We start from the raw sequence: 20,105 nt of genomic DNA, 5'->3' as shown, positions 1-20,105 counted from the left end.
GATCATGATCTCCACCACGACCGATCCATCGGTTTTCCAATCTCCTGTTTAAGAAATGCCGAACATCATGATGGAATTGCGGTGGAGCACCGTCCTGTTGAAAGAAAAAGTCGGCGCTGTCGGTCTCCAGTTGTGGCATGAGCCAATTTTCCAGCATGTCCAGATACACGTGTCCTGTAACGTTTTTTTTCGCAGAAGAAAAAGGGGCCGTAAGCTTTAAACCGTGAGATTGCACAAAACACGTTAACTTGTGGTGAATTGCGAATTTGCTGCACGAATGCGTGAGGATTCTCTACCGCCCAGATTCGCACATTGTGTCTGTTCACTTCACAATTAAGAAAAAATGTTGCTTCATCACTGAAAACAAGTTTCGCACTGAACGCATCCTCTTCCACGAGCTGTTGCAACCGCGCCGAAAATTCAAAGCGATTGACTTTGTCATCGGGTGTCAGGGCTTGTAGCAATTGTAAACGGTAAGGCTTCTGCTTTAGCCTTTTCCGTAAGATTTTCCAAACCGTCGGCTGTGGTACGTTTAGCTCCCTACTTGCTTTATTCGTCGACTTCCGCGGGCTACGCGTGAAACTTGCCCGCACGCGTTCAACCGTTTCTTCGCTCACTGCAGGCCGACCCGTCGATTCCCCCTTACAGAGGCATCCAGAAGCTTTAAACTGCGCATACCATCGCCGAATGGAGTTAGCAGTTGGTGAATCTTTGTTGAACTTCGTCCTGAAGTGTCGTTGCACTGTTATGACTGACTGATGTGAGTGCATTTCAAGCACGACATACGCTTTCTCGGCTCCTGTCGCCATTTTGTCTCACTGCGCTCTCGAGCGCTCTGGCGGCAGAAACCTGAAGTGCGGCTTCAGCCGAACAAAACTTTATGAGTTTTTCTACGTTTCTGTAGTGTGTCGTGACCATGGAGGTAAAAATAAGAGGAGTTGTCATGACGTCACAAACTTGAAGCCAACCCTAGAGAAGGTACGCCATGTTACCTACCCCAAAACATTCGCATTTGGTGGTTTGATTCCGTGTGGTCGTGAAGTGTTTTGATAAAAAAAATGCCGGCTTGCGTCTCTTACGGGTGTACTAATCGTTCTGATTGTAGTCTAAAGTTTAAACAAACCACATTTCATTCGTAAGTGGACTTATTTGAGCGCTATTTTCTTATATATACTTGAAATTCTGATACACTGTAAAGTTTTACTGTATGGTTTTATTTCTGTGATTTGACTTTAGATTTCCCATCAATCCAACGCGAAGAGCTCTCTGAGTGAACGCTTTGAGAAGGAAAGATTGGAAACCAACCAAGTACAGTAAAATATGTTCGCAGCATTTCCGGGAGGAAGATATTGATCGAACATCAGTTTCGTCAGTCCGCATTAGGGAAGATGCTGTGCCATCAATTTTTTCCGCTTATCCTGCTCACTTGCAAAAGGTTCGTGAAATGTAGCATATCAATATGGAATTCAGCTGCCATAAAATTACGGTTTAAAACCTCAATATCCGGAACTACTTGTCTGGAGATTTCAATTGCAATAGTTACGCACGTGTAGTAACTGAAATGTGGAGATTGCAACGGAATTAACTGTGTGTAATAAAAGTGTAGAATCTGTTCATAGATATGTTAATTTCACTTTGTTATTGTATTACACGTTACTATCAATAATTGCTTTTGGCGTTCTGGCTTTATCAATAATCGACACAAACACAATGAAAGTGAATAGAAATGGATTACGAAAGCACGTTTTTCATATCACATACTTCTCTTCTCGGTTATTTGAAGTGCATAAACAAAAAGGAATTACAGTACTGAGGCCAGATGCGTCGTATTTTCGTGTCGTATTACTGTATCGAATACGCATTTAAGACAAGAAAAACGATGGACGTTGCGTTCCTTATGCTGTGTTGTTCACTTTGAACTGTGTAACATTTACTATATAAGACAAATATCGTGTGCACAAGACAGAAATGACGAATAAGAAGCAATTGTAAACACTCGTCTGCTAATGTTTTGGGGGATCCAAGATGGCGGCAGGCCCCGCCCACTGGCTTCAAAACAACGTACAGCGTAAGTCTGTAGTGCCATCTCCCCTTATTCTACCTCCATGGTTGTGACCATATGTCAATGAATGGAGCTACAGTGAATTTATGAAATCGCTTCAATCATTTGTAATAGCCCTGTATTTTCCGGGTCGTGGTGAGTCTGGCAGTCAGTTCGGGACGGACCAGCAGTGCAGTCGTGGGACGGAGCGCCGGTGAGGCGCCGGCAGCCAGTGCTCGCCGACGGCTGGAGACACACGTGAACTCTCCGACGGAGGGAGATTGGAGCGGGACGACCGTTGGCTGGTCGTCTCATCGGCCTATGTATATTTGGTCCTTTCACCGTTTCCGGGCCTGCACAGTTGATCGGTTGGCGTGGACCAGCGAGGAAGTCTCCGTGGCGCGTGCCTGGCCGACGCCGCTGCCGGGGTCCACGTGCACGGTCGGAGTGTGAGGGGCTGTTCCCATTGCTACGAGGTCCGTGGCTCACCGATCCCGGACACGGAAGTTGAGTGTTTACTTAATCTACCAGCCAGCCCAAACTGTTCACATTGTGTCGTTTGAATTTCGTTGTGGGCTGTTGGGACATCCTGTCGCTTGGCCCGTTGACTGTCGGTCGGTTGGGTTACTGTCGGATCGTGAATGGTTGGCCCGACTGCCTGTCACACCTAAGTGAGGGTTAGTGTTTGAATTACAGGCCGATCCCCGAACATCTGAGCGCCCTTGGGTGTACTGCCCTATTCTCTTTTTTAAAATTTCTTCTTGTTGTTTGTACTAGTATGGCTTCTAGCCGATTATTGTTTTAAATTAGAGTTGTCTTGCTCTTAAGGCCTTCAGCCTGTTTCACGTAAGCCTTTTGGCATTTTAAAAATTTTAATTTCGTTGAATTTTTAAGTCTTGGGCCTTCGGCCGATTTTGAGTTTGAGTACTTTTGCTCTTATGGCCTTCAGCCTAAACTAAAGAACTGTTTCACGTAAAGCCCTTGGTATTTAAAAAAATTATGGAGTTTTAAGTGTTAGGCCTTCAGCCGATTTGAATTTAACTTGTTTGCTCTTGAAGTGTCTAATTCTTTGGGCCTTCAGCCTAACTAAAGAACTGTTTCAAGATAAGGCTTGCCTTTTAAATTTCTGTTTTGGTTGAGTTTTGCCTAATTAAGAACTTTTTTACGTAAGGCCTTCTTTTTTTTAAAAACAGAGAAATTTAATGTTGTTTAGCCTTAAGTGTTGCGCTTACAGCCGATTTTGAATTCAGATAGTTTGCTCTGAAAATCTCAGATTCTTTTGGCCTTCAGCCCAAATAAAGAACTGTTCCAAGATACGGCTTGCCTTTTAAATTTCTGATTATGCTTGCGTTTTAAGTTATTGGCCTTCAGCGGTTTTTAAAGTGCCTTTCAGCCGGTAATTAGTTCCCAAGGATTAAAGCTGTGTGTTTAAAATTTTTTTTGGATTCTTGTAATGTTTGATCAAAGAATCAATTTGTATGTTCGAGTGTAACTGAAAGCCTCTTATTTTGGCCCCTTTCCACAATTTATACTATCTGTCCTCTCCTGCGAGATTAGCAGGGCGTTTCAATGACCTTTTGCAGAAAGACGTCGTATATCTACCCGAGAAAGCGCAGTTTTGTTCGCTACACATTCAGCCAAATCTGTCAATGTGGCACGTAGGAAACCTGTACTGAATGTATTACCTGCACTATTTAACGTACCACATAAACCACCAGACTTGTAGCTGAATAAAAAACCCGCAGCCGTGTGTCAATGAGATATCAAAAGCAATAAAACTGTGTCGCAACAAAAATAAAACAGAGTCCACGATTGTTTCTACATCTGAGTCACAAATGGCAGGAATCTTCAACACATTGCATTAAAAGCAGAAGTAATTATAGTTTCGTCCGCCCCCGATAGCTGAGTGGTTCGCCGGCTCGGTAACTCAGCGTGTTCGGTCAGAGGGTTAGCTGCCCTCTGTAATATATTAAAAAAAAACTGAGTTAATCGATCAACAACGAACTTAAACGGCTGTCTTATGACGTCCGCCCAGAGCATATGCAACGAACAAAAGCGAACAAAATGAGACTTTTCTTTTTTTTAAAAAAAAAAAAAGAAAAAGAGATGATAGCTGAGTGGTCAGCGCGACAGAATGTCAATCCTAAGGGCCCTGGTTCAGTTCCCGGCTGGATCGCAAATTTTCTCCGCTGAGGGACTGGGTGTTGTGGTGTTCTAATCATCATCATTTCATCCCCATCGAAGCGCAAGTCGCCGAAGTGGCGTCAAATCGAAAAACTTGCACACGGCGAACGGTCTACCCGACGGGAGGCCCAACTCAGACGAGACTTACATTTATTTATTATAGTTTCAAAAATTTTAAAATTTGTTCTTGTTGTAGGTACTTGTATGGCTTCTATCTGGCTTTGCGTTTTAAATTAGAGTTGTTTTACTCTTAAGTCCTTCAGCCTAGTTTAAGGTATTGTTTCATGTGAGCCTTTTGGCATTTTTAAAAATTTTTGAACTTTTAAGTCTTCGGCCTTCAGCCGATTTGAATTTAATTTGTTTACTTCAGCCTATTGAATTTTTAGGTCTTCAGCCTTCATCTGGTTTGAGTTTCAGTTGTTTGTTCTTATGGCCTTCAGCCTAAATTAATGAACTGTTTCACATAAGGACTTTGGTATTTTTTTAAAAAAAATAATGTTTTGGAGTTTTAAGTCTTTGGCCTTCAGCCAATTTAACTTGTTTACTTCAGCCTAACTAAAGAACGGTTTTAAGATAAGGCTTGCTTTTTAAATTTCTGGTTATGCTTCTGCTTTAAGTTATTGGCCTTCAGCCGTTTTTAAATTAAAGTGGCTTTTGTACTGTCTGCCATTCGGTTCCCCTAAATGGCAGGCAGCACCTCATAACGGCCACGCTATGAGGGAAACAAACCAACAGCCAAACAGGCGAAGACATCAGGTAAACACGCTGAAGTTTCCAGTCGATTAATAGGAACCTTTCCTCGCAGAGGTCGCCGCGACCACTGTTGTCTTCTCCAACAGTTTATTGAACGTAACTTCTTCTACAATACAATAGCTGGCTGTACAATAGATGCAGACGTCCGTCGATCTAGCCGGAGATGTGGTTCCTCTCGGTCGGCTGGTACTTCGATCGGCTGGTACTACAGCGGCTTCGGTGATATCTTCTCGGAGACTCTGCTATAGCTGTTGCCTTTAGTAGCGGACGACCGGCCGAGTCTGGAGCCAATAGAAACCCGGCGTAGGAATCCGTGGCCGGATATGTCGCGGTGACCTCTGCAAGGAAAGGTTCCTATTTGTTCTGGTCATCAGTCTACTGACTGGTTTGATGCGGCCGGCCACGAATTCCTTTCCTGTGCTGACCTCTTCATCTCAGAATAGTACTTGCAACCTACGTCCTCAATTATTTGCTGGACGTATTCCAATCCTGTCTTCCTCTACAGTTTCTGCCCTTTACAGCTCCATCTAGTACCACGGAAGTCATTCCCTCACGTCTTAGCAGATGTCCTATCATCCTGTCCCTTCTCCTTATCAGTGTTTTCCACATATTCCTTTCCTCTCCGATTCTGCTTAGAACCTCCTCATTCCTTACCTTATCAGTCCACCTAATTTTCAACATTCGTCTATAGCATCACATCTCAAATGCTTCTATTCTCTTCTGTTCCGGTTTTCCCACAGTCCATGTTTCACTATCATACAATGCTGTACTGCAGTCGTACATTCTCAGAAATTTCTTCCTGAAATTAAGGCCGGTATTTGATATTAGTAGACTTCTCTTGGTCAGAAATGCTTTTTTTGCCATAGCGAGTCTGCTTTTGATGTCCTCCTTGCTCCGTCCGTCATTGGTTATTTTACTGCCTAGGTAGCAGAATTCCTTAACTTCATTGACTTCGTGATCTTCAATCTTGATGTTAAGTTTCTCGCTGTTCTCATTTCTACTACTTCTCATTACCTTCGTCTTTCTCCGATTTACTCTTAAATCATACTGTGTACTCATTAGACTGTTCATTCCGTTCAGCAGATCATTTAATTCTTCTTCACTTTCACTCAGGATAGCAATGTCATCAGCGAATCGTATCATTGATATCCTTTCACCTTGTATTTTAATCCCACTACTGAACCTTTCTTTTATTTCCATCATTGCTTCCTCGATGTACAGATTGAAGAGTAGGGGCGAAAGGCTACAGCCTTGTCTTACACCCTTCTTAATACGAGCACTTCGTTCTTGATCGTCCACTCTTTATTATTCCCTCTTGGTTGTTGTACATATTGTATATGACCCGTCTCTCCCTATAGCTTACCCCTACTTTTTTCAGAATCTCGAACAGCTTGCACCATTTTATATTGTCGAACGCTTTTTCCAGGTCGACAAATCCTATGAAAGTGTCTTGATTTTTCTTTAGCCTTGCTTCCATTATTAGGCGTAATGTCAGAATTGCCTCTCTCGTCCCTGTACTTTTCTTAAAGCCAAATTGATCGTCACCTAGCGCATTCTCAATTTTCTTTTCCATTCTTCTGTATATTATTCTTGTAAGCAGCTTCGATGCATGAGCTGTTAAGCTGATTGTGCGATAATTCTCGCACTTGTCAGCTCTTGCCGTCTTCGGAAATGTGTGGATGATGCTTTTCCGAAAGTAAGATGGTATGTCGCCAGACTCATATATTCTACACACCAAAGTGAATAGTCGTTTTGTTACCACTTCCCCCAATTATTTTAGAAATTCTGGTGGAATGTTATCTATCCCTTCTGTCTTATTTGACCGTAAGTCCTCCAAAGCTCTTTTAAATTCCGATTCTAATACTGGATCCCCTATCTCTTCTAAATCGACTCCTGTTTCTTCTTCTATCACATCAGACAGATCTTCACCCTCATAGAGGCTTTCAATGTATTCTTTCCACCTATCTGCTCTCTCCTCTGCATTTAACAGTGGAATTCCCGTTACACTCTTAATGTTACCACCGTTGCTTTTAATGTCACCAAAGGTTGTTTTGACTTTCCTGTATGCTGAGTCTGTCCTTCCGACAATCATATCTTTTTCGATGTCTTCACATTTTTCCTGCAGCCATTTCGTCTTAGCTTCCCTGCACTTCCTATTTATTTCATTCCTCAGCGACTTGTATTTCTGTATTCCTGATTTTCCCGGAACATGTTTGTACTTCCTCCTTTCATCGATCAACTAAAGTATTTCTTCTGTTACCCATGGTTTCTTCGCAGCTACCTTCTTTGTACCTATGTTTTCCTTCCCAACTTCTGTGATGGCCCTTTTTAGAGATGTCCATTCCTCTTCAACTGTACTGCCTACTGCGCTATTCCTTATTGCTGTATCTATAGCGTTAGAGAACTTCAAACGTATCTCGTCATTCCTTAGTACTTCCGTATCCCACTTCTTTGCGTATTGATTCTTGCTGACTAATGTCTTGAACTTCAGCCTACTCTTCATCACTACTATTTTGTGATCTGAGTCTATATCTGTTCCTGGGTACGCCTTACAATCCAGTATCTGATTTCGGAATCTCTGTCTGACCATGATGTAATCTAATTGAAATCTCCCCGTATCTCCCGGCCTTTTCCAAGTATACCTCCTCGCTATTACTAGCTGAAACTTGTTACAGAACTCAATTAGTCTTTCTCCTCTTTCATTCCTTGTCCCAAGCCCATATTCTCCTGTAACCTTTTCTTCTACTCCTTCCCCTACAACTGCATTTCAGTCGCCCATGACTATTAGATTTTCATCCCCATTTACGTACTGTATTACCCTTTCAATATCCTCATACACTTTCTCTATCTGTTCATCTTCAGCTTGCGACGTCGGCATGTATACCTGAACTATCGTTGTCGGTGTTGGTCTGCTGTCGATTCTGATTAGAACAACCTGGTCACTGAACTGTTCACAGTAACACACCTTCTGCCCTACCTTCCTATTCATAACGAATCCTACACCTGTTATACCATTTTCTGCTGCTGTTGATATTACCCGATACTCATCTGACCAGAAATCCTTGTCTTCCTTCCAATTCACTTCACTGACCCCTACTATATCTAAATTGAGCCTTTGAATTTCCTTTTCAGATTTTCTAGTTTTCCTACCACGTTCAAGCTTCTGACATTCCACGCCCCGACTCGTAGAATGTTATCCTTTCGTTGATTATTCAATCTTTTTCTCATGGTAACCTCCCCCTTGGCAGTCCCCTCCCGGAGATCCGAATGGGGGACTATTCCGGAATCTTTTGCCAATGGAGAGATCATGACACTTCTTCAAATACAGGCCACATGTCCTGTGGATACACGTTACGTGTCTTTAATGCAGTGGTTTCCACTGCCTTCTGCATCCTCATGTCGTTGATCATTGCTGATTCTTCCACCTTTAGGGGCAATTTCCCACCCCTAGGACAAGAGAGTGCCCTGAACCTCTATCCGCTCCTCCGCCCTCTTTGACAAGGCCGTTGGCAGAATGAGGCTGACTTCTTATGCCGGAAGTCTTCGGCCGTCAATGCTGATTATTTATCAAAATGTAGGCAGTGGCGGTGATCGAACCCGGGAATGAAGACGTTTTGATTAAGAATCAAAGACGCTACCCCTAGACCACGGGTTCCTATTAATTGACTGGAATCTTCTGCGTGTTTACCTGATGTCTTCGCCTGTTTGGCTGTTGATTTGTTTCCCTCACAGCATGGCTGTTATGCGGTGCTGCCTGCCATTTAGGGGAACCCGATGGCAGACAGCACAGCTTTCAGCCGGTGATTAAGTCCCAAGATTAAAGTCCTGTGTTTAAAAAACTTTTTGGGCTCTTTTAATGTTTGATCAAAGAATAAAGTTGTATGTTTGAGTGTAACTGACAGCTCCTTATTTTGGCCCCTGTCCACAATTTATTCTATCTGTCCTGTCCTGCGGGTTAAGCAGGGCATTTCAGTTCAAGTTAGATTTGACTGCATCTTACGCTTTCTTTCAGCAAGCCAGGAGGCAGAAACTGGCACTCATCTACGACAGAGTCCGATCACAAAATGTGTGAACAACATTGCTGTACCACTTGAGTGAATTCGTTCCTGTTTTATAGACAGCAGCTTGTCAAAGCAACCACCTTCATCTCACGAAGTTGCGATCTTCGGGCCTCAGTTCCTCCATTAATGGGTAATGCACTGACGGAGAAAAAAAAGCTACACCAAGACGGAGTTTTACGACGTAAACCAAAGTTGGTAGGCGTGTTTCTACATCTGAAATATGACGTCTATTCAAATTGCGCGCAAGTCGCATAAGAGTGGCGGTAGTAGTGCCATTGTGTGGCTGCAAATCTTGTTTGATTTAAATACACGTAGTAACGGTCGTAAGCGTTAATTACCTTCCAGATGGACTCGGTGAGTTGATTTTAATCAAGAATGCTTTTAAGGCGACAATGAGCAACTATCGACACCTCACTGAGTTTGAACGAGGTCGTGTAATAGGGCTTCGAGAATCTGGATGTTTCTTCTGCGATATTGCAGAAAGAAATGGGAGGAATGTTGCCACTGTATATAACTGCTATAATCCGTTCATCATAAGAATAAACCCGATGTAAACATTGCACTGTGTATTCTTCCGCGTTTGCTGGAACCTCGTTGGATTTCCGTTTCACGTGGGACTGTGGCCAAGCTTTCTCGAGTACTTCCAGGTACGTGATAGAATATCCACAGTCAACATCCATCTTCAGGAGTTCTGGGAACCGGGGTGATGCAATTTTTTTTTTATGTGTGTATGTGAATGATGCTGGAGTTGTCGTTCGATGGCCGGCCACTCTGGCCGAGCGGTTCTAGGCGCTTCAGTCTGGAACCGCGCGACCGCTACGATCGCAGGTTCGAATCCTGCCTCGGGCATGTATGTGTGTGATGTCCTTATGTTAGTTAGGTTTAAGTAGTTCTAAGTTCTAGGGGACTGACGACCACAGATGCTGTTAAGTCCTGTAGTGCTCAGAGCCATTTGAACCACATGATGTGCCACATGTGCTCGATTAGAGACAGATCTTGTGATGTGATAGAGCAGACCTGCACCACATGTGCAGTGGGGCATTTGGGTTACAGCAGTGGTATGTGTGCGAGCGTTGTACTGTTGGAAACACCTCAATGGAATGCCGTCAGTGAATGGCAGCACCAAAGCCCTCTAAGTGGTTGGTCCCTAAACAGCTCTTTTGAATCAATCCCAGGCTTGTTCGATAGGATTCATGTCTCGAGAACATTCTGACCACTCTAATCGAGTGATGTCTTTACTTTCAAGGAAGTCATTCACAAGATGTGCACGATGGGGGCGTGAATTATCGCCCAAGAAGACGAATGCGTCGTCACTATGCTGCCGATATGGTTGAACTATCGGTCGGAGAATAGCACTCACGTATCGTACAGCCGTTGCAGAGTCTTCCATGACCACCAGCAGTGTACATCGGCCCCACATAATGCCATCCCAAAACAGCAGGGAGCCTCCACCTTGCTGCACTCGCTGGACAGTGTGTCTAAGGCGTTCAGCCTGACCTGGTTGCCTCCAAACACGTCTCCGACGATTGTCTGGTTGAAGGCATATGCGACTCATCGGTGAAGAGAACGTGATGCCAATCCTGAGCGGTCCATTCGGCATGTTGTTGGGCCCATCTGTACCGCGCTGCATGGTGTCGTGGCTGCGAAGATGGACCTCGCCAGGGTCGTCGTGAGTGAAGTTGCGCATCATGCAGCCTATTGCGTACAGTTTGAGTCGTAACACGACATCCCCTGGCTAAACGAAAAGCATTATTCAACATGGTGGCGTTGCTATCAAGGTCCTCCGAGCCAGAATTCGGAGATAGCGGTCATCCACTGCAGTAGTCGCCCTTGGGCGGCCTGAGCGAGGCAAGTCATCGACAGTTCCTGTCCCTCTGTATCTCCTCCATGTCCGAACAACATCGCTTTGGTTCATTTCGAGACGCCTGGACACTTCCTTTGTTGAGAGCCCTTCCTGGCACAAAGCAACAATGCAGATGCGATCGAACGGCGGTATTGATCGTCTAGGCATGGTTGAACTAAAGACAACACGGGCCGTGTACCTCCTTCCTGTTGGAATAACTGGAACTGATCGTCTGTCGGACTCCCTCCATCTAATACTCGCTGTTCATGCACTGTTGTTTACAGCTTTGGGCGGGTTTAGTGACATCTCTGAACAGTCAAAGGGACTGTGTCTGTGATACAACATCCACAGTCAACGTCTATTTCCAGGAGTTCTGGGAACCGGGGTGATTGTGTAGTTGGACATCTGAATAGATTTTTAGACAAGGGAGTGTGACGTGTCGGGACTCACCTGTGTGGAATGGGCTCCACGATGTCGGGCGAAGGAAGCCTCGGCTCGGGACGAGCGATGTGCTGCGGCCTGCTTGCTGGGTTCGACTCCCGGCCACAGCCCAAGTCCATGAACTCCGTCTCCAGCCTCTGAACCTGCAGGAACATTCAAGATTAACACATACCATGCCACTCGTGGGTACCCCCCTGGTGGTATCTGATTGCTGCTTTGGAAAAAGAAGGGGAGAGGAAGTATGCAAGGAATCGTGCAGTGGCGTCCGACTGTTCGAATATATGTTAACACATACAGAATATAGAGTCATATTTCCTATGCTAAAATTTCTGTGCCGCCGCATGAGCAGTTGTGAAATTTCGGTGAAATTATAAAAACACTGCTGAATCGAACAATATATGCCTTAGATAAGGGACGTGGACATGGTAACTAACCTAGCGAGGTTAGTTATGACCTGGTGGATGACATCGGAAGTTCACTGAGGCTTTTTGCAGATGATGCTGTGGTGTATCGAGAGGTTGTAACAATGGAAAATTGTACTGAAATGCTGGAGGATCTGCAGCGAATTGACGCATGGTGCAGGGAATGGCAACTGAATCTCAATATAGACAAGTGTAATGTGCTGCGAATACACAGAAAGATAGATCCTTTATCATTTAGCTACAAAATAGCAGGTCAGCAACTGGAAGCGGTTAATACCATAAATTATCTGGGAGTACGCATTAGGAGTGATTTAAAATGGAATGATCATATAATGTTGATCGTCGGTAAAGCAGATGCCAGACTGAGATTCATTGAAAGAATCCTAAGGAAATGCAATCCGAAAACAAAGGAAGTAGGTTACAGTACGCTTGTTCGCCCACTGCTTGAATACTGCTCAGCAGTGTGGGATCCGTACCAGATAGGGTTGATAGAAGATATAGAGAAGATCCAACGGAGAGCAGCGCGCTTCGTTACAGGGTCATTTAGTAATCGCGAAAGCGTTACGGAGATGATAGATAAACTCCAGTGGAAGACTCTGCAGGAGAGACGCTCAGTAGCTCGGTACGGGCTTTTGTTGAAGTTCGAGAACATACCTTCACCGAAGAGTCAAGCAGTATATTGCTCCCTCCTACGTATATCTCGCGAAGAGACCATGAGGATAAAATCAGAGAGATTAGAGCCCACACAGAGGCATACCGACAATCCTTCTTTCCACGAACAATACGAGAATGGAATAGAAGGGAGAACCGATAGAGGTACTCAAGGTACCCTCCGCCACACACCGTCAGGTGGCTTGCGGAGTATGGATGTAGATGTAGATGTACTCTTTAATCAACAGGTCATGCTTTCGCCCAAGGTGGCTGCAGTGAGAAATAAGAAATGCAAAATGGCTGTGGTGTGAAATTTAAAAGTGCAAGATGGTAGTGGTGGGAAACGTAAAAAAAATGAGTGGTGGAACTTGTCCAGTTGTATTTTGTGCTCTCTCTCTGTTTCTTCCTCCTCATCCCATCTTGAACCAGTGTCAGCGTAGTATTAAAATGGAGGAGCCTGTATTGTCTCATTATTAAATTTCATCTTACCTGTGTGCACATAAGATCATAAATTGCGTAGCGTGCAATATTTTCACACCTGCTCATCATCTTCCGATAGGAGACCAAACTCTAACTGCCTCTCCTTTCTTATTTTCTCTGATTTAGACACACCCTCTGTCACCCCACCCTCCCTCTCTCTCTATCTCTCTGTCTCTCGCTTTCTACTTCAGTAAATACTGTCCTATCTCATAATAAAATTTCGTCTTACATGTTTGCACACAAGATCCAAAGCTTGCAATATTTCCCCGCTTGCATCATCATCATCATCATCATCGTCATTCTGTTTTCAAGTGTGAAAAACTGTACTGTTTACAAGTGTCATCTCTCTCTCTCTCTCTCTCTCTCTCTCTCTCTCTCTCTCTCTCTCTCTCCCTTTCCCTCTCCCTCTCCCTCCCTCCCTGTTGCAAACAGTCAAGTAACTGTGTGTTTTTACCAAAGTTTTATTTTCTTATATACTGAAACTGATGAAGCTCGTTGTTTGTATCTGTATTATGCTGGTAACTTTTTTGGGGTACTATATTATTACAACTGTTGACATGTTCAGTTATTCAGTTACTGATAAGAGATTTTGACCTGATTGACTTAACTCCTTTAAATGCCATTATCTTAGCTTTATTCAGATTTGTATTCTTTGACCAGCAGATGTATCATGCGGCAAACTGTAAGTCATTCAAAGGCGTATCACATGTTTATCTAGTCTATTTTATTTGTTGCTTACAGATCAGTCATATCACAAGAACTTCGAGCGTTTCTTTTTTCAAACTGTTTTCCCTACCCATTTGCATTAATTTACGTTTTTTATGCATTTAAAAGAAGCACAATTTGATCAGGTTGTAAGTCAATACACCCTAACCCAAAAAAAAGGCTCACGGCGAAAAAATCATCCGTATCGGACGGAAATCGGTAGATATGTTGCAATGTTTCACGTGTACAGGCGAAAAAAAACCAACAACTAGATTATTTATTGAGCCGTGACGCGGCTCTCGGGCGCAAGACGCTATCGATTACTCCTCTGGTTGAGGTTGGCACTGTTGTGGCTTGGCAAGACAGCCAAGTCACTATGCGAGGAAGCCGAAAGGCACGCGATTAAGCTCACGCAGACTGGCGTGATGTCTGGAACAGTAAAGTAGTTGAGTCTAGTAAGAAAAGAACGTAGTTGCTGGAATACTTAACTTTAATCCATAATTGTTGTACATCTCTCGTTACTGTACAGGCTTCACAATATTAATTATCAAATGCTATGGCGCCTTGTTAGGTCGTAGCAAATGACGTAGCTGAAGGCTATGCTAACTATCGTCTGGGCAAATGAGAGCGTATTTGTCAGTGTAGCTTCGCTAGCAAGTTGGCTGTACAACTGGGGCGAGTGCTAGTACGTCTCTCTAGACCTGCCGTGTGGCGGCGCTCGGTCTGCGATCACTGACAGTGGCGACACGCGTGTCCGACGTATACTAGCGGACCGCGGCCGATTTGAAAGCTACCACCTAGCAAGTGTGGTGTCTGGCTGTGACACCACAGGCACTATGTGCGATCGCGAGCGCCTCCTGTCGGAGCGGGTCCTAACGGGGGAGTGAGTGCGAGTAAAGGGAGTCTGGGGCGGACAGCAGCGGAGAATGGACATGGCGGCCGCACTCTGAGGCGACAAGAGAAGAGTTGCTGTGCACGGCCGAGAAGGGGGCGTTGAGCAAGGCGGCAGTCAGCATCGCTTTCCGGGGGACAGAGTTGCGGCAGTCCAGCGAGCAGACACCGGCTCCGGGAGCAGTGCTCCGGTTTGTGGACGTGACGTGGGTCGTATTTTGGCGCAGTATAGTTTGCTCGATACGCATCTACTGCTCCCTTTATGCCCACGTGTGTTGTTCTGTCCGTATGTGCATTGAAAAGGTTACGATTCGGCTGGAACAGTGGCTTGTGCTTTACGTTCAAGCACCCTGACTCATTTGTTTTGCAGCAGGCAGCTGTAATTTCAGAGATTTTTTTTTTTCGTCGCGATTGTCTTAGCCCGGTGGTGCCTAGTATCCGAGAAAAAGACAGCTAACGTGTGACCTGTTGTTTTGGGTTTTGGAGTCCTGTTTGGGCAACCTAGTTATCACGCACACAAATGTATTGCTGCCGAGTGGGGTTAGCCCTAATCTTGTGAAACTGAGCTTTCAGTGACTGGATCGTCTGCAAATTAATTTAACCTTTGTGGTGCGTTTTTTTGCTTTCAATGGTGACTTTCTTGTCATTCATTTGTGTATGTTTCGCCGTTAATGATAACTCTAAGATAGCAAGGTCTTGAAGGGCTTGCGTATCGTGAATGTATTTTGGGTACTGTTTAATTTGATTTCTTGTTTATCGGCCTGATGAAAACTTATGCCAAGTTTACTAATTTCCGCCTGTGGTCCGGAAGTTGGTTTGAAGGTAAATCCGTGGGTAAATCTCTACTGGACCTAACTGTTAACTGATCTTGCGTTGAACTAATGCCATTATTAAATCGTTTGTTGTGTGCTATAAATTGTATTACCATAGACAAGGAGACAGGGCACATTCTGTGGTCGAGGGGCAGGCACGGTTGCTGCTTTGCGCGTGGCGTCTTGTCGCTCGCTATCATTTCCCGCGTTAGTACGGGCGGCGTGAGATTTGTTTGCTCGCGGTTGTATGGCCGCTAGTCAGCTGTGCCTGCTCCCGCTTCAGGGTGTGCCGTGTTTCGTAAGGCGTACGCCGACCTTCAGTCACTGCTACTCCTGTGTTGATGTCGGTCGCTTACCGAAACGTTAGTCTGTTTTAGCACAGCGGCCACTGGGCCGTGACGATGTCGGTTGATGACCAGCGTTGGGGGCGGTCGTCCGCTCTGAGTGGCTTCGGTCGCTTGGACTTGGCAGTTACCTTCTGGTTAAACAGATCAAACTTGTTTATTTGCTGTAAATTCCTAAGCAGTTTGTGAGGAAATTTTGTAACTGAGCTTTTCATGATTTTACACAATTCAAGCATTTTGGTAAGGCATTTTCCTATCTATGTCTTATTTAAATGAGAATTCTTTATTGGTATTATTCATCTGTTGAAGCTTAACATAAGATTTGTAACTTAGCTTTCATGATTTTATTTAATTTAAGCATTCTTGTAAAGCAGTCCTTTACCTAGGTTTATTGACTGGTAATTCTTTATTGGTGTTATTCATTGGTTGAAGGTTAACATATGTTTGTAACCAAGTTTATGCCCTTGCTTGAGATTTGTTAAGAGCCTTCATTGCTGGAAGATCATTAAAGATTGAGTGCTTGTAATTGTGAATACTGTTTATGTTGTGGGCTACCCTTCCACTTCCACAGCCAAGCTGTCCTATCTACCACTACATTTATTTAAGAGAAAGAGCTTCTCAAATTGAGCAAGTCAGTACCGTGTTGGTACACCTCTCGCCGTCATGCAAGTAGTGACTGACAGGACTGATAGAGGAGATAGAGAAGATACAACGAACAGCGGCGCGTTTCGTCACGGGATCGTTTAGCTGGCGCTAGAGCGTTACTGAGATGATAAACAAACTACACTGGCAGACGTTACAAGAGAGGCGTTGTGCGTCACGTAGAAAGTTACTACTGAAATTTCAGGACAGAACTTTTCAGGAGAGTCGGACAACATATTGCTTCTCCCCACATACATCTCGCATATTGTCAACGAGGAAAAAATTGCAGAAATTGGAGTCAATACAGAGGCTTGCCGACATTGATTCTTCCCACGCACTATTCGCGAGTGGAACAGGTTTGGAAGGATCAGATAGTGGTATCTACATCTACATCTACATCCATACTCCGCAAGCCACCTGACGGTGTGTGGCGGAGGGTACCTTCAGTACCTCTATCGGTTCTCCCTTCTATTCCAGTCTCGTATTGTTCGTGGAAAGAAGGATTGTCGGTATGCCTCTGTGTGGGCTCTAATCTCTCTGATTTTATCCTCATGGTCTCTTCGCGAGATATACGTAGGAGGGAGCAATATACTGCTTGACTCTTCGGTGAAGGTATGTTCTCGAAACTTTGACAAAAGCCCGTACCGAGCTACTGAGCGTCTCTCCTGCAGAGTCTTCCACTGGAGTTTATCTATCATCTCCGTAACGCTTTCGCGATTACTGAATGATCCTGTAACGAAGCGCGCTGCTCTCCGTTGGATCTTCTCTATGTCTTGTATCAACCCTATCTGGTACGGATCCCACACTGCTGAGCAGTATTCAAGCAGTGGGCGAACAAGCGTACTGTAACCTACTTCCTTTGTTTTCGGATTGCATTTCCTTAGGATTCTTCCAATGAATCTCAGTCTGGCATCTGCTTTACCGACAATCAACATTATCCTACATACCGAAAGTATCCTCCGCCACACACTATTAGGTGGCTTCCGGAGTATGATGTAGATGTAGATGCTGCTGGATGCTCTTCTGAAGGGTATCGCGAGTTAGGTCGTCAAAACCCGAAGTTAGCTGGAGGCCCCGGCCCATAATGCTCCAAACATTCTCACCTGGAGAGAGGTCTGGTGACCTCGGTGGCCAAGGTAGTTCTTGGCAAGGACGAAGACAAGCAGTAGAAACCCTCGCCATGCGCGGACAGGCATTATCTTGTTGAAATACGAGCCCAGGATGGCTTGCCATGAAGGGTAACGAAACGGGGCGTGGAATATCGTCAGCGTACTGCTGTGCTGTGAGGATACTGCGGATGACAACCAAGAGGTTCAAATGGCTCTGAGCACTATGGGACTTAACATCTGAGGTCATCAGTCCCCTAGAAAGAACTACTTAAACCTAACTAACCTAAGGACATCACTGCCCGAGGCAGGATTCGAACCTGCGACCGTAGCGGTCGCGCGGTTCCAGACTGTAGCGCCCAGAACCGCACGGCCACATAGGCCGGCCAACCAACAGGGTCCAATTGCGAAAAGAAATGGCACCTCAGCCCGTCATGCCTGGTTGTTCGGCTGTACAGTAGGCGACGGTCAGGTTGCTATCCAGTCGACCTCTGGGACATCTCCAGACACGTATTCGGCCTGGAATCTCATTGAGTGGAGTAGTGATGAGTCTTGCTTCGAGCTGAGCCCCAATCAGCAGCGAAGATGTGCCTGGCATAGTGGCGGGACACTCCCCCTCCGTGCAGTCCAACAGTGCTGGTCTGGGGTGCCGTTTCATTTCACAGCAGGACGAGCCCTTTGGTTGTTGTCTGCCAGACCTTTACACCACAGATGTATGTCGAAAACATTCTATGGCCTTACACTAATGTTTCCTCAGGGAAACATTTAATTATTCGATGGCCCGTTTGGTGCCCTTCACGGCAGGCCATCCTGTGCTTTGTGTTGCCAAACCTTCGCTGGCTAGCAAGCTCGGCGGATATCCCCCCAACTGTGAAAGTTTGGAGCTTCGTGGATAGAGCACTCCAACCAGCTCTGGCGTTTGCGTATGTAACGTACCAATTGGACAGAATCCAGCACGCTATCCTTCAGGACATCCAGCAACACTACGAATCAATGTGAAGCCGAATAACTGTTTGCATAAGGGCCAAAGGTGGAGCACAGCTCTATTTGTGAAGCCCTTCCTCTTGAATGAATCATCAAATTTTTCTGAAATTGTACTCGTGTGTTTGTCAAAAATGTTCAAATGCGTGTGAAATCTTATGGGACTTACTGCTAAGGTCATCAGTCCCTAAGCTTACACACTACTTAACCTAAATTATCCTAAGGACAAACACACACACACACACACACACACACACACACACACACACACACACACACATGCCCGAGGGAGGACTCGAACCTCCGCCGGGACCAGCCGCTCAGTCCATGACTGCAGCACCTCAGACCGCTCGGCTAATCCCTCGCGGCATGTGTTTGTCTGTACATGTAAATCACAGCTAGCGATTTCCGTCCCACTCGGATAATTTCTTCGTGGTGCGTCGTTTTTTCCCCCCTTAGGATGCAATTAAAAAAACAAATAAGTGAAGGAGGAAGAGAGGTGACCCGAGGTAGCACTCACCGCCGTCCCCAGCCCGAGGATGCTGTCTATGGAGAACTTGCAGGGCTGCCTGGCGCCCGCGTCGCCGCCGGGCCGCCTCCGCCGCCCCCGCACGCCCCCGACAGCCGCCTTCCTCGGGCCCCCTGCGTCCTCTCCCTCCTCCTCGGCGTCAGAGCCGGACTCCGCCGGCAGCTGCAGCGCCACAGAGAGCGGGTCCTCCTCACAGCCCACCTCGTGTCCCGCCATGGCGCCCGTCCGCTCAGGATCGCCTCTCTGACGTCGCCTTCTGAAAAACACAGCCACGACTCGTCAACACGCTGCGCTGCCTTCGTCGGAGGCTGCGCACATTTTGTGAGTAACCGAGCCCGATGAGTATTAGCAACCTTTCGATACCGGCGGATATCAATCATTTCTAAAGAAGTTATAATAGGTATGCATGAAACAGAATGTGCCCCGTAGTGTGAAGCAGTCGCCCTCCGTTCCTGGCGGTGGCGCCACTGTGGCAGACGCAGCTTTGGTGTCTCCCTCTGGTGGGAAACGGGAAAGGTTTCCCGTTCACGAGCATTTAAGGGGCGCTATGAGCTCGCTAAGCGGCACCTTCTCCAGTTTGCCGATGACACCGCCTTCCTTGCCCTTGCCCCCATCCTGCAGCGTTCCCAACACCTTCTCCAATCCCATCTTGACCGGTTCACCGCTTGGTGCAACCAGTGGTTGCTCAAGGCCAATCCCTCCAAAACCCAGCCGATCATTGTAGGCAAAACCACCCCTTCCTTCCGTCTCCTTCTATGTCACCATCTATGGCCGTCCTATCGCCCTCATCCCCACCCTTAAGTACCTTGGAGTCACCCTCGACCGTCGCCTCTCCTGGACCCCCCATCTCCGGACACTGCAAGCCGAGACATGCTCCCGACTCCGTCTCCTCAAGCTCCTTTCCGGCCATACGTGGGGTCTGGACCCCTCCACCATACTCCACACCTGTAAATCCCTCATCCGCCCTATCCTCTGTTACGCCCTTCCGGCCTGGATCTCCGCCCCCCCCCCCCTACTCCTCGAACGCCACGCTCTCCGCCTCGCCTATCGCATCTGTCTCCCCTCCCCCACGCGGATCCTGTACGACCTCATTCCGTTCCCGCACTTCCTCCTTTTCCTCGAACAGATTCGGATTCTCTACGCCTTCCGTAAACTCGATCCTCCTCACCCGCTTGTCTCACCCATCCTCTCCCACCCCCGCCCGCTGCCGTGCCTGTAT

At 46.0% G+C, this 20,105-nt stretch overlaps 1 protein-coding gene across 1 annotated transcript in view; it reads right to left on the bottom strand.

Annotated features, from left to right (window-relative positions):
- Positions 1–19,102, bottom strand: part of LOC126109526 (barH-like 1 homeobox protein) — a 191,094-nt gene extending 171,992 nt beyond the window's left edge. The window contains exons 1-2 of the mRNA XM_049914546.1: positions 18,971–19,102; positions 11,333–11,466 (exon numbers count right to left, since the gene is read on the bottom strand). Of these exons, the coding sequence (XP_049770503.1) occupies positions 11,333–11,466; positions 18,971–19,102 (266 nt within the window). The remainder of the gene's footprint in view (positions 1–11,332; positions 11,467–18,970) is intronic.
- Positions 19,103–20,105: the final 1,003 nt, after the last annotated feature.

This window comes from Schistocerca cancellata, chromosome 12, assembly GCF_023864275.1.
Source record: "Schistocerca cancellata isolate TAMUIC-IGC-003103 chromosome 12, iqSchCanc2.1, whole genome shotgun sequence".
NCBI classification, from domain to species: domain Eukaryota; kingdom Metazoa; phylum Arthropoda; class Insecta; order Orthoptera; family Acrididae; genus Schistocerca; species Schistocerca cancellata.
This window is presented reverse-complemented; position numbering and strand designations above follow the sequence as displayed.